The 18,342-nt window shown below is 31.7% G+C and overlaps 1 protein-coding gene, 1 non-coding gene and 3 pseudogenes across 2 annotated transcripts; 1 reads left to right on the forward strand and 4 right to left on the reverse strand.

Annotated features, from left to right (window-relative positions):
- Positions 1–111: 111 nt before the first annotated feature.
- LOC107640445 (zinc finger CCCH domain-containing protein 48-like) lies at positions 112–2,083 on the reverse strand (annotated as a pseudogene).
- Positions 2,084–3,470: 1,387 nt separating this feature from the next.
- Positions 3,471–5,038, reverse strand: LOC148563788 (putative pentatricopeptide repeat-containing protein At3g49142; annotated as a pseudogene).
- Positions 5,039–5,161: 123 nt separating this feature from the next.
- Positions 5,162–5,233, reverse strand: TRNAG-UCC (transfer RNA glycine (anticodon UCC)). Its single transcript has one exon. It is a non-coding gene; the product is annotated as a tRNA-Gly (tRNA).
- Positions 5,234–8,537: 3,304 nt separating this feature from the next.
- Positions 8,538–9,177, reverse strand: LOC148563789 (uncharacterized; annotated as a pseudogene).
- Positions 9,178–11,740: 2,563 nt separating this feature from the next.
- Positions 11,741–18,019, forward strand: LOC107641801 (uncharacterized). The gene is made up of 5 exons (XM_088486948.1): positions 11,741–11,788; positions 14,689–14,942; positions 15,049–15,140; positions 17,097–17,164; positions 17,490–18,019. Exons 1-4 carry the CDS (start codon positions 11,741–11,743, stop codon positions 17,099–17,101), a joined length of 399 nt encoding a protein of 132 aa, XP_088343074.1. The 3' UTR covers positions 17,102–17,164; positions 17,490–18,019.
- The last annotated feature ends 323 nt before the right edge of the window (positions 18,020–18,342 follow it).

The raw sequence follows: 18,342 nt of genomic DNA on the forward strand, positions 1-18,342 counted from the left end.
TAAAACTGCAAATGGTAAAAACCTATTATCATAGACAGAAAATTTTCTACATGATGCAATTCCAATGATCTTGTAGACTCTCCTTCTCCAAAGACCTTTTGTTGTTGTAGCTCAGGAGGTTGGTACTTTGGACTCTTCCAACCATTTCCCCACATTCAGCAAACCAGTCCCATCTCAGTGAAGAAGAGTCCTCCAAGTCTAGGGCCTATCTCGCAGGATCAAACTTCTTGTCTTGTAAATAGTCGCCCTCTCTCTAAAAACCTATAGAAAGCACATTGCAGCAAAAGTAGCAAGACAACAGGATGAAAGCTTGATAGTCAATCACGTAGGCAATTCATAATACGAACTGAATTGTCTTTACACGAGCAAAACTATATTGGCTTCGCGTCTGCTTCAGTCATCCCATACAATCTAAGAACAGCCTATAATAAAAAAAATAAAAATAAAAATATGAATTAGACAAACAATTCACCTTCTTCATAAATAAAAATAAAATATCAGCTTAAACATATTTGAGCACAAATGTCAGTGGTTAAACAACTTACATTTCCCTCAATGTGAGTGTATGCCACTTTCAGAGTTTCCTCCTTAGTGCATACCCAGACATTGACTGGTGCGGTGTGCAATCAGATGAACTCGATAACAAATAATCCTCCCAGTAAATAAGTGATGTCATTTCATCAGTATGCCCATTAAGTGTCATCATGCACTATAATGTATCAGGGTCTCAAACCTCCAGATAGCAGGACAACAAACATTTCAGACCCACTATTGGTTTAGCAAAGAAGAATGAAACAAGCTTGCATAGCTAAAAGGAGAATATTGTGTAAACCACCAAGACTAATCATGACCAAATTATGAATGAAATTATTTAGAAAAACAAAATATTTGCGAGGATGGTGTAAAAGCTCCACATGAAGCATATCTCACAATGAAATAAATAAACAAACAAACTGCAAAGTTCACAGAAAACACTACCTTAATGCTATGGTCCATGGACCCAAAATAAAGTATCTTGTAGCATCCAATAGCAACAAACCACCGGTTTAGTATGACCACTTAGTGCTGCAACCAGTTTGAAAGGAGATTCAGCTTTGGGATCATAGTTGCATCTCAAAGCATAAATAACACCATCCTGCAATTTAAATAAACCGATTATTGAAAAATTAATAGACAACAGAAACTAGCCGAAATATGACAGTTTTAATCAAACAACAAAAGTAGCACATGGCTATCTATAATCAAAGGTTGAATTACAACAACCATAAATCACTACAAGGTAATTTACCTCTGCTCCAGCAAGGAGGATATCATTGCCAACATTCATGGAAATGACTTGTCCTTTAGGTCCATCAAAAGTAACATGTGCACTGGTCTGAATATTCCATGCCTAAACGACAACCACAACCAAATTATCAGCATACAGTTAAAACTCCTATACACAAGATATCATTGTCACAATAAAATAAATGAGTGAAGTATGCTTTTACCTTCACAACATGCTTTACAACAGCAAAAATTCATTGCCCTTTAGATATTAGAGAGTAACATCAGAATCAATATTTATAGTATTAACACAATGGCCAGTTGCAATCCCACACCCAAACTGTGCCATCAGTGCTACCAGAATAGAGTTTGTCTAAACCAGACGGCAGTATGATTCTAGTGACAACCTGTCAACAAAAATTTGATACTTAAATATTCCACCAATATTGGCATAGTAGGATCTAATTCAATGGCTAAGTAATTTAATCAAAGTAAACATTTTGGAAAATAATTTTATTAGCACCTAAATTTATTTTGCTTACAAAATTAATGTACCATCCAAATTCATAAACCAAGGCAATTCACTAAAGAATTAGCTCAGTAAAAACACTAAACAAAATATATTTTCAGGTGTTAATACCATATAATAAAAGGTGAAATGAGACATGTATACCGTCTTGTGTTCATGAAGCTTTGCAAGTGTAGTAAACTCATCACCATAAAACCATGAATGCAAATTCTGACACAGGTAACCATGCACACTGTTGTCAGTCATCCAATATTTACAGATATTGTGTGATTTCTCCATAGGAGCCATAGCAACAGGGGCCACATCTTCAGTCTTTTCAATCAATATTGTTGTTTATTCACACTTGGGTGGCTCAACAGACAAACAGCTTTAATTGCACAATTTTCTGGCTTCTTGACAGTCTTTGCTGCACAATTTGTTGGCTTCTTATTCTTAATACAGCAACTGCTCATCTTCTCAACAGAAGAATGTGGCTTCTTTGAATGCTTATATGTCGTATTGGAATTATAGTATACATTGGACGCAATGTTGGTAAGCTATGCAAAAATCTACGAGGATTTCTGTTGCATCTCCCAACTAACCAGTACATACATGTTGGTAATGTTGTACAACCAAAAAGTTTGGTCCTTCTTGCTGTTGCTATAACAACCATAATACTACTAAACAAAAACAAATTCTAGATAATATCAGGCACACAGTATTCCCATCAATAAGACCTTCATTGCTCATTGATCTCTTCCAAAACCCAATCACAAAGCTGCAGAATGCATTCCCTCAATTCTGTTATCCCGCCCCAAAAAATCTCCATCAATCCAACACAACTCTAAGAGAATAAAGAAATTTCATAATGACAATAATTATATTATTGATGAGAAATTAAACAAAACACCCCTCAACTAATTTAACCTTATTCTCCAATCCATTAAACTATAGTATCGCAGATGATAATGAAATTAAATGGAACCCTAAAATAAAAATCCAAATTTTCCACCAGGGAATGGTGTGGAGCTTCACAAAATAGGAGGAGAAAGTAAACAGAGAATTCCAAAGAAGGTAGCGTTCTAAGAAGCAAATCTGAGTAGAGAGAAGCGGAATAAATGATCAAATTAGTCATAAAAGATCACTAGTTCTTTAAATTGGTCTTGAAAGATTTTTTTTAATTAAATTCATCTTTTAAAGATTTTAAATTAGTCAAGCCTTGCATCACTTTCATTGCAGTGTTAGAATTTGTAGATGTAATACGTTGAGTAACATCACAACACACACCTAGTAATTCTAATTGACTATTAACATAACTAATTTATGAAATTAGATTAAATCAACTCCAAATTAAGGAATTCTAATGGTTCAAGTTCTCTTATCAATTAGGTTTTGATTTGATCTAATTTTATAAACTTTTTATATTAATAGTCAATTAAAACTTTTAACTTTTAAGTGTGTATTGTGGTATTATTTAACATGCCAAATTAGCAAATTTTGACACCGACAATAAAAAAAAGTGACAAAAGAATTAATATAACTAATTAAAAACTAAAAATCTTTAAACGATGAATTTGATTAAAAAAATTTTGAAGGACCAATTGAAGATCCTGACTAATTTGACCATTAAGTCAAAAGGAAAGTGTTTGTATAATAGTGAAAAGGGAAATTGGAGTGAAGATCCTTTATTTATAGGTTATGTTTGACGCTGAATAGTTATAATGTTAAAGATTTTGGCAAGTCTGACGGCCTTATTGATCGCTTCTTTTTCTTTCTTCCATTCAAGAGTCTCACCTGGCTTTTCAAGCCAACTAAAACCAGGACTCTTGTGAACATTTTTCTCTTTCATCACCTTCCTCAAGTTTCCAACCTGATCCCACTCACCATCAGCTGCATAAATATTAGATAGTGTTACAAAGCCCCCAGGTCCTTTTAACTATATTTTCATTAGTTCATCCGCCATCATTTTTGCTAAATCACTTCTTTCCATGTATATTGCACCCATTCAGGAAAGCTCCCACAATTGATTCTGTCACTTGAATTGGCATCATCTTGAGAAATTTGCTTCAACTATCTTTCCAGAGTGGCAGAAGAGATCAACAACGCAAGCATAATGCTGCAAGGTTGCCTCAATCCCGTAATGATTTTTCATTAATCTAAATATCTCTAAACCTTTTTTCACTGAACCACTGTGGCTGCATGCTGAAAGAAGACTTGTAAAAGTAACTTCATTTGACTGCAAACCTAACTCTTGCATTTTTCTAACCAGCTCCAAGGAGGAATCAATCATCCGATATTTCCCATAGCAATTAATCATTGCATTCCATGATGCAACATTTTTATTCGAAATGTTGTCAAATACATTCTACGTATTTTTTAAATTCCCAAATTTTGAGTACATGTCAATAAGAGCACTCGCAATGAAAACATTCAAATCAATGAATTTTTCTTCCCCATATAATATAACATGATGATCCCCATGCAGGAAGCAGTGCTGCGATAGTTACTTCATTAGGTTGAATCCCTGAATTTAGCATCTCCCAAAACAACTTCAATGCTTCCATGTCTTGATGATTCTGCACGAAGCCAGAAATTAACGCATTCCATGCAACCAGATCAGGAACAAACCCCTCTTTCTTCATTCTATCCGCAAAACCAAAAGCCTTGCTTTTATCATATCATAACATTTTACATGAAATCATTTGGCTTAAATCCTTCCAACTTCATCCTCTCAAATGACACCAATGCTTCCTAAATCTTCCCCGAGTCCATGAGACAACATCTCTCACAGGCATTCTATCAAACAGATGAAACCCATCCACATTTACAATACATATCTATGAGAGCATTGACAACAGAGACATCATCTTGAAAACCCATCTCATAAGCCATGGCATGTACCTGCATCCCCTTGTTCAGATCCATTAACCCAACGTATGCCTTAAGAACAATGGGAAAGGTGAACTTGTTGCCCGAGTGACCAAGATGAAGCATCAAACGAAAGTACCAAAGTGCATCATCATAGTAACCATTATAGGCCAAACCAAGAACCATCCAATTGAAAGCAAAGACATTTGGGTTCTCAATTTTTGGGAACAAAAGCCTTGGTGATTTAAGATCACCACGACTAGCATACACAGCAAGAAGTTCTGAACTCAGAGAGAAAGTGTTCATGTTGGTTCCAGAAGTAAGCAACGTGGCATGGACCTGCATGCCAGGTCTCAAGCCTTTGGCCTTCAAGCATCCAAATTGCCAGTTTTTCATTGTACCTTGATTTATTTAATGATATCAACATTGAAATTTAAAATGGGGAAGTTCTGCAATATGGATCAATATCTAAAAGAAAAATGCATATCAAAATTAAACAAAACAAATTCAACAATCAACTGCGTTTGCCGGGAGTCGAACCCGGGTCTATTGCTTGGAAGGAAATTATCCTAACCGTTGGACTACAAACGCTTTGTTGATGACGAGCGCAAAGAAGACGTGACAAGACCGAGATCGACAATGACGACCAGTTCCGGGACCTGCTGCTTCTGCTGCCAGCAACGACGATCAAAGGAAAGGCGCGCGACTGAGTGCAAGACGGTGACGAGTGACGACACGGAGGGCGATGACGAGCTTGAGTGCGAGAGCAAAGATAGAGAGACCGGAGACGAGAGAGGGAGAGAGCTTGAGAGCCAGTGAGCCACAGTGATACAGATTAGAGAGCTGGAGCTTCAGTGAAATTTAAAAAAAATTAAACACGATCCATTCCGGTAGTGGTGCATACGGGGCCGACTTGACTTGGATTTAATCTTAAATAATGATAAGGTATAGTTTTTAGATTTTTACTTTATTTTAGACTCAGTAAAATACTAATTACCACCCTAAAAAGGATTAACCTTAGAGGATATTCTTGTAAACTCTTTTTATAAAAATGCATGATATCTTTTATATTTGACAATACAAAATTTTTAATATTTTCATCAGACAAATTAAATTTATCACAATTTAAAAAGAATTAATTCAACAAATTATCTCAGGTCATAAAATATTTTTTAAAGTTATGAAATACACAGATAAAATAAGGGTAATTCATCCATATAAACCAAAAAAAAATTAAAATTATCTAAATCCTCCAAATGCAAAAACGTTACTTGAATATCTCGTTCAATAATTCTATATAAATTGAATTTAATGAATTCGATTTAGGCTTGTTAGTAGTAAATCGAATCTAATAGATTCGAATTACTTAGTTCGATTTCAAATGTAAATTGAATTGAATGAATTCGAATTAGAGCAAACATTAGTAAATCCAATCAATGAATATCGATTTACATGCACACTACTAAATTGAATAAAAAAATTCGATTTAGCCTCCTTAGTAAATCGAATTCATCGAGTTCGATTTATACATGCTTCTGGCTAATAGTAAATCAATCCCATTAACTTCGATTTACTATGAATACATTTACTCAAATTCCAAATTCTAAATACAAATACATCTATTCAAATTCCAAATTTATTAAAGAATACATTTACTCAAATTTATTAAGGAATACATCTACTCAAATTCTAAATGAAATAATACTCTTCTACACACACAATCAATAATTTAAAAAATTAAAAAAATAAATATTATCCAAAAATTTATGAGACTTTTTCAAAATATTTATGAACGTTTAAAATTGGATGAAAAAATATTGTATGGAATTTAAATTTTTTTGTATTGATCTTTATCTAAAATACTCATATCATTATAATTATTCATTTTGTAACAGAATACAACTAAAATTTTTTATTATAAGCATTTTTTGTAATTATTGTAAATAATTTTATAAAATTTAAAAATGGCTTAAAAGATGTTATGAGTACTATAGGGGAACAAGTACATTTCAAAAACTGACGTCGATAATATAATACATGTATCGTTTTATTATTTGTCTACATTTTTATTGTATCGGTACGTATAAATTTATCATTGTACCGAAGCAAATACCTTCAAATTTTTTATTATAAGCATTTTTTGTGATTCCTACTATGGTAAAAATTTCACGTTCAGCTCCTATTTATATGCGTTAGGCATATATTAACTCGAATTAACACAATTTGATTGTGTAATATTGTTTTTTTAATTTTTTAAATTATTGATTGTGTAGAAGAGTATTGTATTTGGAATTTGAATAAATGTATTTTTTAATAAATTTGGAATTTGAGTGAATGAATTCGTATTTAAAATTTGGAATTTGAGTAAATATATTCATAGTAAATCGAAACCAATGGAGTTGATTTACCATTACCCAGAAGCATGTATAAATCAAACTCAATGAATTCGATTTAGTAGTGTGCTTATGAATGGTAAAACCCTAAACCTTAAATAATAATTAGCCCAAACAAAATTTATTATTTGGCCAAATAATAAACATTGAACCTTGTGTTTATTTTCTGTTTAATTATGCAACCACTAATTGGCCCAAAGAAATGTTGGTATTTGGCCAATTGATAGAAAATATATGCGGTAATAAATAAGTATAATTTTCAAGTTTTCATGTCAACAATAAGTCAATCCAAAGATAGGCTTATTGTTTGACAGAATTTTATTGAGAATATTTGGTAAACCATACTAAATAAATTTATCTGTGCGTAATTTATGCGAGTACAGATCGGCCTAAAGGAAGTTCTGTACTTGGCCAAATTACATGCGCATTTATGGTAATAAACATATGATACTTATTTGGTTTCATGCGAATAATAAGTTTGTCTAAAGATAGACTTATTATTTGGCAGAATTTATTATCGATGTTTGATTACTGTATTAAAATACCACTTACAAATTAATATTTCTATCTAAAGGCTAAATATTAATGTTGTGCTAGGTATTTGTGATGTACTCAACATTATATGAATTTTATTCATATGATATATAACTTGTGTGAATATATTATTTTACTTTGAAATTATATATGTCAATGTTGGTTTATTCTTAAATAGAATTTTTTGGAATTAAAAAAAAAAAGACATTTTGTCATTAATAACTTATATTTCATCAAATTATTATCTCATATGATTTTTTGAGATAAATGTGATTATTAATTTATATCAGTTCAGTGGAAGTAAGTATATTTTTACTATTCTATATGTCAGCAACGTGCAAAATTGTAAATAATATTGTATACAACTCTAAGAGAGACAGGTTCAGTCTTAATAAGTGCCACAAGAAAGTTATAAAGTTCAAAAGTGCATAACGTTTATTATGCTTCAGCATTAGTCTAAGCATTAATCTAATGAATAAAGAATTTATACACTTGTAGTTATTGTGTACTTTATTAGTATCTTTAGCAAATATTCGAGTTAGTTAAGAATGGATCACTAAATAGTAGATAGACAAGTTGTATTATAGTAAAATATTACATGTTCACACATATGAAGTCAGAAACTAAGATTAAAGATCATTTGGTATTCAGATTCTGACTTTGTTGGATGTCAAAGCAATTTTGATCCATTGCATATATATTCATATGTTCATTAGAAGAGTTCTTTGAAAAGTGTTGAGAGGTTACTTATTACTCTTTCCACTAAAGCATTTGAATATAAACACCTTTTGAAGACACTCAATTAAGTGACTACAAACATATGTCACAAATTAGAGTTAAACCCCAAAGTAGTTCCTGAGATTCACAAAATGCACCGATTTGGTCCCTGACTTTCCAATTGCACTATTTATGTCCTCGAGATTGGAAAAAATGCACCTATTTGGTCCCTTCCCATTTTTCCATCCAAACTACTTCTCGGCGGCAGTAATGTGGCAATGGATTGCCACGCTAGTACTCAACGATGCCGTTCTTCCCAAACTACTAAATTCATTCAAAGCAGCCTCCACCAAATTGCTATTGTTTCCATCAACAAAAGCAGCAATATCTTCAGAGAAAGAAGAAGAAGAACAGTACTCTTTTTTCTCATGGCCTTTATGTTCCTATGCTACTTCTTAGAGCGCTTTCTTCTTGCTTCCAACCTCCTCAGCGTCTGCAACTCCTTCCTCTTTCTCCACTCCTCCTCTGTCTCCGTTCATGTTCTTATCAAATTTGTTGTGCAAGACATTGGCATGTTATTATAGTAACCCCCAACATCTTGATTGTTATTATTGTTGTTATTATCTTCATCTTTGAGAATGAAAATTCGGGTATTGATGTTGTTTTCTTGATCTTCTTCGCTATTGGGTCCACACCAAAACGATCGTTCATTGAAAGACTAAGGCTCAGCTCAATCTCTTGTTCTGCATCTCCATCACCATGGCGATGTTGTTATTGTTGTAGCTCATGATGGTGATGATGGTTCACGGACATGAACCTTTTTAGCAAATCTCTTGAAAAATCGCTCATGCGAGTTCTGCTGTTCTCTCTTTCCTCAACAACTTGTGCCATTGAAGAATTTGGGATTGAAACAACAAAAAAGAAGAAAAAAGTTACCTTTTTTAGGGAAGTAAGAATACCCAGATGGCTCAGAATTCACGAGGACTTGAAAATTGAAGTTTGTTTTTAGTAGGTAACCAAAGATTGGTGATAAACCAGAAGAGAAATAAGGTCGAATCAAATGGTCTCTGTACCCATGCAGTGAGTGAAAACGAACAGGGAAGAAAACGAACAGGAAAGGAGAAGAAGAAGTGGTGCGCTACTTCTGCAGTTAGGGTTAAAAAGGGGCTCAGGGACCACATTGGGTTAAACACTTTCGATTGCCATGTCATGTAACCGTTAGACACTCTAGCGTGGCAATCTATTATCATATCACTGCCGCCGGGAAGCAATTTGGACAAAAAAATAGGAAGGGATTAAATAGGTGCATTTTTTCCAATCTCGAGGACATAAATAGTGTAATTGAAAAGTTAAGGACCAAATTGGTGCATTTCGTGAATCTCAGGGACTACTTTGCGGTTTAACTCCACAAATTATGGATATATATTTGAAAGATCACTTGAGTTATTTTGTGATAATGTGTTAGTAGTCTAATATTTTAAATTGTTATTAAAGAAAAGAGTTCAAAGTGTTTAAGTGTCTAATAAGCAAATTAGTACAAACCCCATAAATGCATGCATATTTGGTTTATAAGAAACAAACAAGGTCTTTCGTGTGAATACTATTCATATGAGTGTCATATCATTTTATAATATATTATTTTATTGGGAGTGTGGATTGCTTATATGGTTTAGACAAATTTACGAATATAAATATTTCTACGAAAATAAAGTATTTATTTTAGGTTTAATTACTCTGTTGGTCCCTATAGTTTCGCGAAATTTTCAATTAGATCCCTATACTTTTTTTCCTTTTAATTGGGTCTCTGCACCAAATTTTTTTTCAATTGAGTCCCTACACTTTTTTTTTCCTTTTATTTGAGTCCCTGCACCATTTTTTTAGTTAGGTCCCTATGTAATGAAGCCAATTACTACTAAGAGGGACTTAATTGAAAAAAAATTTGGTGCAAGACCCAATTAAAAAGAAAAAAAGTATAGAGACCTAATTAAAAATTTTGTAAAACTATAGGGACCAGCAGAGTAATTAAACCTTAGTTTTATTTTTACTCTAACTTATGATCTCATAAAGTTTATTAAAGTTAGACCAATTGGAAATAGACATGTATGAGATCATTTTCGCATGTAATTTCTGGATTTTCTCATCCAAATTTGATATATGTCGTTGAGTATATTAGTATGGTGATCATCATGGTTTCATGGCAATTCTAATGTGATAAAAGTTGCAGCAATTTTTCCTTAGTTATACTAGGATCCAATAAAAATAAATTTATAAATAAAAAATGAAATTTTAAATTAAAAATTTAAAAATAACATAAAAAAATAATAGTCGTAGTATATAAATTGAGGTAACAATTCAAATTTCTCTAAAATTAATTTAATTAAATGTTAATATTTGAACTAAACTAATATATAAAACATAAATTGTTCTAGACCTTAGACACATAGATTAGAGTCATTCTCATAACGACAACTGATTGAAATAATATCATCAGCTTAAACATTAGAACCCGTACAAATTCAGACCATCCTTTAGTTAAATAAGCTTTATCATCTGTTATTTATGTAATGCGGTAAGGAATATAATAACCACACCGAGAAACTAAATTGATCTTTATTTTCATCAATAGCATTGCATTGACACACTAGAAGGGTGGCAGTTTCTGAAAAAAAAAATGCAATATGTTATAAAAATATTTTTATTATGAAAATTTTAAAAGAAGAAAATTTAAATACAACACCAATATTTGAAATTGTATTTTCACTTTAAAGATTTGTCGACACATGTAGAAAGCATGCATGGGATAGAATTTGAATTTGGCCTATAAAACTCTTTGGAAGTAACTGCTCAATCAAAAATTGAGCTCCTCCTAAAAAAACTTTTATCTACATTTCGTTGAGTTGGTCATAATATATAAATAAATCTAACCATTCTTTAACAAAATAGAGTTTATTGCCCTTTGTTGAACTCTTACATCTATATAATTAGAACTAGTGAATATAATTCGACGTGGTATTTGATAGATGTAACGGCCCAACTCCTAGTATGTCATGATCATACCAGGAACTAGGCGTTACTGACATACCTTACTACATATTAACTAATATTTATTATATAAATCTGATTCGTTGTTAACGCGTCACCATTTTATGGGTAATTTTTTTAAAATGTTGAATAATTTATCATCCTGAGTGTATAGAAGTAAATAACATCACAAACATAAACATGAACAAAAATATTCACATATCTTCATACATCATTATAGCGTTCAAAGACGCTATCAGTATATACCCTATAAGATAACTATATACATATATGAACATATGATATCCTCAGGTCCTGACCCATACAAAAAGCCACCTAACTAGTGTCCAGACTAGTCTAGCACTTCTAGACTTTACTATTTTCTCTGTATACTAACAAAAAGAGAGACTAAACTGAAAAGTACTAAGCAGGAATGCTGCAAAAAGAATACCAACTGACTGAGTATTCACGTCATACCTCTGTAAGTAACTCTCTTACAGGAACAACTCTCTGACTGAGTATTCACGTCATACCTCTGTAAGGGACGACGCCTTACAAGAACAACTTGTCAGGCTGAGTATATCTAGAAAAGCAACTCCAATCCACCGGTGTCCCCGTCCGTATATTCAATCCAAAGGCCGAAACAACATTCACCGATTTCTATAAGCGACCTCCAACTTATAGATTCTGTTTTTCTTATCCTTTAGGGCTTAATCATTCACTTTTTAAGTCTCAATTTTTTTCCATACTTATGTTTTCATTCGTCTCACTTAATCCTTTTTCAGTTCTATAATCAAACATAACTTTCTTCTCGAGCTTTCCCTAAGTGTTTTATGAAGAGGTTTCTAGGGTTTCAGCTACTAAATTATCTTTCTACGTCTTTTACTATAATTACCATTATCTTTTTAAATTTTACGGCACTTACCTCAACATTTATTAAATTCTTTTTACATCTTTTAATTTTTAAATATTACACTTTCATCTTACGTCACTACAAGAAAAATACTCATTCAACTACAATTTTTTTAACTACATTTGAAAAGCATAATATATTTGTAGGCTACGCTTTTCTCTGTGTTACCATTTTATAGGAAAATAAGAAACACAGTTGTGGCATCACTTGAAAAGTGTCTTCTTAGATATTATAAAGATCACTTATAAAGCGTCACCTTATCTTAATATTTATGGGTACACTTTTTTCACCAAAGAGAGCGCTTTTGAAGAGTAACCTATTTATTATGTTTTGGGTGCACTTTAAAAATATTGCCTAATGTATCTTGGGACAAATATTCACCAACACTTGGTAAATTTTTTTCTCTTTTTCACCAAATACACATTATAATTAGTAGGGTTAAGCACCAAAATTATCCCCGAATTATTTAAACGCTGACAAAAATATACTCAAATTTTACTATCCTAAAAAATGTCTCTAAATAATTTAAAAACACAATAAACATACCCAACAGTAAATATATATTTTTAAAAAATATCTTAGAGATTGAATTTCGATGTAATTTTTTGCAAGCATGATTATAAAAATAAGATATTATTATAATTAAAATTTGGTGATTTTTCGTTAAGTATATATTTTTTATAATTTGTTTTGTTAACAACCAATAATACTTTTAAAAAATCACAAAATAATATGTACTTAACAAAAATCACCAAATTTTAAGAATAATATCTCATTTTTCTAATTATGTTTGCAAAAAATCACATCAAAATTCAATCTCTAATGTATTTTTTGAGAAATACATATTTAATATTAGTTTTTTTTGCAAGATTATCTAACATTAAATATGTATTTCTTAAAAAATACATTAGAAATTGAATTTTAATAAAAATTTTTGCAAGCATGATTAAAAAATGAGATATTATTATCCTTAAAATTTAATAATTTTTTGTTAAGTATATATATATATATATATATATATATATATATATATATATATATATATTTTAAGGGTAAAGTATACTTTTTGTCCCTGAAGTTTGACAAAAATTTTAAAAATACCCCTAAATTTTATTTTGTTTCAGTTTTATTCTAAAAGTTTTCGATTTGCATCAAATATACCCCTGACAGCTAATTTTTCAAAAAATTTAAGACTAATTCAACAACAATTTCATAAGAACAACCCTCAATACAAGAAAATCAAGCATAATTTTCATACATTATTGTTAGATTGGTCTTAAATTTTTTAAAAATTTAGCCATCGAGGATATATCTGATGCAAATCGAAAACTTTTAGGACAAAATTGAAACAAAATAAAACTTAGGGGTATTTTTAAAACTTTTGCCAAACTTCAAGGACAAAAAGTATACTTTTCCCTACTTTTAAAAAATCATAAAAAAATATATACTTAGAAAAAAATCACAAAATTTTAAGAATAATAATATCTTATTTTTTTAATTATGCTTGCAAAAAATTACATCAAAATTCAATCTCTAAGACATTTTTTGAAAATATATATTTACTGTTAGACATTTTTGTCGCGTTTTAAAATTATTTAAAGATATTTTTGTCAATAATAAAATTCGAGTGTATTTTTGTCCCAATTTGAATAATTTAGGGGTTTTTGGTCGTTAACCCTAATTAGTAACGTGACTCATTATGTTTTTTCCCCTTTTTACCAAAGAGATCTAGGGGTGTGCATGGTCCGGCCCGACCAAAAGATCCGGCCTGGCCCCGAACACTTTAGGAATTATTTTGGTGTGATTTCATCGGGTCTAGGGCCGGATAAGGGTCTCAAAAATAGACCCGGTCATTATTTCGGGTCGGGTCCGGGCCATGGCTCGGGTCACCCGAACTCGGCCCGGTAGCCCGGTCATCATACACAATTAATATTTTGTGTTTTTAGTGATGGATGATGGCTATTCTTATGTGGAATTTAAGTATTATAAACTTTAATATTTTGTGTTATTAGTTATTATAAGACTATAAGTTAATGTTTTATGTTTAATTTGCATAAGATTTTAGACTAATGCATAATATTGTGTTATTTGTATTGATTTAAATATTTGGTGTTATTAGACAATATTAGTATTGATTATGATTATGCTTTAATTTTAGAGAAGAGTTGGTTTTTTTATATTTTTCTAAATGAATTTTACCATATCAAATAATGGTTAAAGTCTTGAAAATTTGAATATTTTCACATGCTAGTTTATAAGAAAGTATCAAGAAAGTATTAAAGTAATGTAATATTAACGGCCTTATTTTCACCCGGTTTTTATCCAAAATAATCGTAATCCAAAAGTGTGTAAGTTTTATAGGGTCTAAGGCTAAATTCAAGTCTAATAAATAGGCCTATATATATTTCGGATCGAATTTAGGTCGCATCAAACCCGATATCACTATGCGCATGGACACCCGTAAATAGACCTGCCTTTTCTCCTTTTCGCCTTCGCGCCATTGTGCTTCCCCAAATCAGAGAACCACTCTCCCCATTCCATCACTCATCACCCTCCCGCCGTCACGTTGCCCACTCATCGTCGTTCCTCTTCCCCACTCACCACTTGCCATCGAGAACCATCGCTCCTCTTCGTCTTTCTGCTCCGACCATCGCTGCGAGCTCATCATTGGGAAGACTCTGCGCTCAGCATCGTCTTCTCTTCGCTCATCGTCGTCGAGAAGGTATGTATTCACCTTCATTTGGTTCTAAAATTTGAGAGGCTTTCCGATTTTAGGGTTCCGATTTGAGAAGGTATGTTCGCTCAGCTTGCATTATTTGATTTGATAGTGGTGTTCTCAAGAATAGGGCTATTATAATGGCATGTGTGTGCAACAGTGCTACTCTGCGGATTTGCTTCAGCTTGCGTTTTGCTTACTCTGGTACGTGCATGCCTTCAATTTTTGTTCTTACTATTTTCCGTTTTAAGCAGTGTGTGCGTGTGTGTTCAGCTGCTTGAAAATCTTAGTTCTGTTCTGAAAATGAAATCATTAGTTGGTGTTTATTTTAGTTCTGTTCTGTTCTGAATAAGCTTTGAATTCCATTATATTGTTTAATTGATCCTTGTCGTGAATGTGACAAGACAACTGAGAAAGCATACACAAAATTGTACTGATATAGTAAGTAGTATACAGTATATAATACATTTAGAGTTATATAATAATAATTAGTTAAATTTTCTTCGTCATGTACAGAGACAACTTGGAAAAATGTTGTATTTTCTATGGTAGGATTAATATCACTGAATCAAATCTTATTATCATGCATGATATGGTTAGTTAACAAGTGCAAATTAAACAGTTTGAACTTCAAGTACGTACTATACAGACTAACCCCGATATAAGATACTGGTATGATGACAAAATAGGTTTGATCTTCATATATTTAGGTGGGTTGTTATTAGTATATATAGAATAGAATTTTAAGACAACTGAAAAAGCATGTCTAAAGGCATCTCTCTTTTCTTCTTCTTTTCAAGGCAAGCATCTCTCGTTTCAGAAGAAATTATTATTAACAGGATCCACTTATTATAAATGTGTTTTTAATTTTTATAACAACTATCATCACCAGACACCAATAATGTAATGAATTGTGTTTTTTTTAACTCTTTTTTTACATGTTTAATATAATCAGTTCCATTTCAAGTGATGAAGACATAAATTAAAAACATATATTCCTCAGTCTATGAAAATTTGTGAATTTCTCATTATCATGAATTAACTTTTATTTTAATTTATTATTATTGCAAATCTTATATTTTTCAAGAATAAGATCTCAATAATATTTATAACAAGTGTATGCAAGGCATGTCTCACCTTTTGAGTTAGCCTATTAGAATAATTTAAATCTATTCAATTTTAAAGTGATTATTTCTGAAGTTTTTAATTAGATATATAATGTTTATACCTTCAGCTACCTAGCTAATTAGACACTAATATTGGTACGGTGGTTAAGATTTAACTATAGAAATTTTATATTTCTTCTGACATAATGGTATAATATAAATATATTTGTGAGGCGCCAAAGCCATGGCAAATTTCACTTCCCTAGCTAGCAAAATCCAATCAACAACTCGCCATTGATCCTTCCTAGAGCTTCACAATAGAACTGCAGGATACCAAAACAAGTTTTTTAAAAAATGAAAGAAAAAAAATGATAGTTACATAGACATAGGTTTTATTGATCTTGTTATTAACAGGCATGCACCTCATATTTTTCTTTTTTCTTTTTCTGTTTTTCTTTTTATGTATATTATAACTTATTATTTATTTTTTGACTTTTGTATCAATGATCTTGACTTGCCAACATTTCTCTGATTTTTTTGCTTACTTTTTGGTGTTTATTGTGTCTATGAATGTCTTCGGATTTCTGTTTTTTAACTGTTTGTGCTTTGAAAATTTGAAAATATGTATAATAACAAGAAATCAGTTTCATGAAAACAATGAGCTTGTAAATTCAAGGTTCTGCCTTGAAGTTTGACTTGGTGTGGGTGTGAGCTTTATGAATCTATCTATAGCTTGAAGTTAGTAATAAGATTATTAGATGATTTCCTCTTTTGTTATGGTTCAGAAAATATAATTGAATCTTATCGCATTTCATTCCTGCACACTGGTTAAGATTTTTCTTCATTCTTAGGCTACCTAAATCAGATATTGTAAAATATAAAATTAAACGAAAACATTCAAATATTGAAAGAAACCTAATAAAAATTAGCTATCCATAATCTTATATATCACACGAGCAAGATATACGCATCTTAACTACAATTATCATCGTAGATAGATAGAATATTGGTGTATTTGGTCTAATCTTTTGAATTTTTACCCGGTAACAAACAGATTGAAGTTTTTGGTTGAAGCTCCCAAGCAAATCAGATTTTGTCAATAATTGATCGTGTCATGACAAGGTACAATGCACACTTTTCATTCTTTTCACTTTATGATACCTTGATTGCTGTGTTATTTTTGAAATTGAAATTTAACTTTTTATATGGATACTATAAATTCTTTGTTTGCCTTTATTTGTTTTACTTCAATGAGTTTCTAGTAAAATGTTTAGAGAATTACTTCTAGGAGTTTTTCTATTTCTCAACCTAACTATGAGGCTATGAAAGTCCTTTTCATTATTGATTCCCCTTTATTTCATAACACCCTTCCTCTTCTATTATCGTGAGTTTCACTTGGCGACCCTGAAAGATTGTCCTCCTAAAAAATGTAACAATTATCGATTAGGTTTTGTGATATGCCGAAAGATTGGATGGATCTACCGAGGTATAGCGAAGAGTATATCAATGGTGTTAACAGTTTCTTAGACTTTGCATACTCTGAGGGAGAACCAGAAGGAAAATAAATCCAATGTCCTTGTAAGAGGTGTTGCAACATAAATTGGTATAGAAGAGGTGTTGTCTTTGACCATTTAGTAGCCGATGGATTTGTCAAGGGATATAGAACATGGATTAATCACGGGGAATGGACAATTCCAATGGTGGTTGATGATGAGATAGATGATGAAGAAGGTGCACATGATAATATTGAGGATATGGTGAAAAAGCGACCCACACAAGTACCCGAAATTCAATTCATAAAATTAATCTATTATTGGAGTCATTCTATAATCCAGGTAAAATTGTACTATTCTGTTCACTGCAATTTTGGTTTCTGCAATTCTGGTAGTTGGTTTACGTCACTTCTGGTTGCTATAATTCTATTTTCTGTAATTCCATTTACTGCAATTCTGGTTTTATACAATTCTGGTTTCTGCATTTCTGGTTTTGAGCACTTCTGTTTGATGTATTTGTGTTTTTTGCAATTCTGGTTTCTGGTTTACGGCAGTAATTCTATCTTAAGCAATTCTGTTTACTGCAATTCTGGTATTGTGCACTTCTGTTTGATATATTTGTGTTTTCTGCAATTCTGGATTTTGGTTTACGGCACTTCTAGTTGCTGTAATTCTATTTTAAGCACTTCTGTTTCTTTACTGTAAACCTCAAGGGTCGTAATACCTTAACCAACCCAAGAAAAATTTTCCATTCTAGGCTACTCGTTTCTCAAGCATAATCTATATGTACATATATAACTAATCACT

The sequence above is a fragment of the Arachis ipaensis genome, chromosome B5 (genome assembly GCF_059453495.1).
Source record: "Arachis ipaensis isolate K30076 ecotype BB chromosome B5, ASM5945349v1, whole genome shotgun sequence".
Lineage (NCBI taxonomy): Eukaryota > Viridiplantae > Streptophyta > Magnoliopsida > Fabales > Fabaceae > Arachis > Arachis ipaensis.

Bases quoted from the DNA above. Each gene is read 5' to 3' on its own strand.
- LOC107641801 (XM_088486948.1), top strand. From the start codon at position 11,741: ATGCTGCAAAAAGAATACCAACTGACTGAGTATTCACGTCATACCTCT. The intron at 11,789-14,688 runs GTAAGTAACTCT...ACCCGTAAATAG, and splicing joins AGTATTCACGTCATACCTCT to ACCTGCCTTTTCTCCTTTTC. The intron at 14,943-15,048 runs GTATGTATTCAC...TTGATTTGATAG, and splicing joins CGCTCATCGTCGTCGAGAAG to TGGTGTTCTCAAGAATAGGG.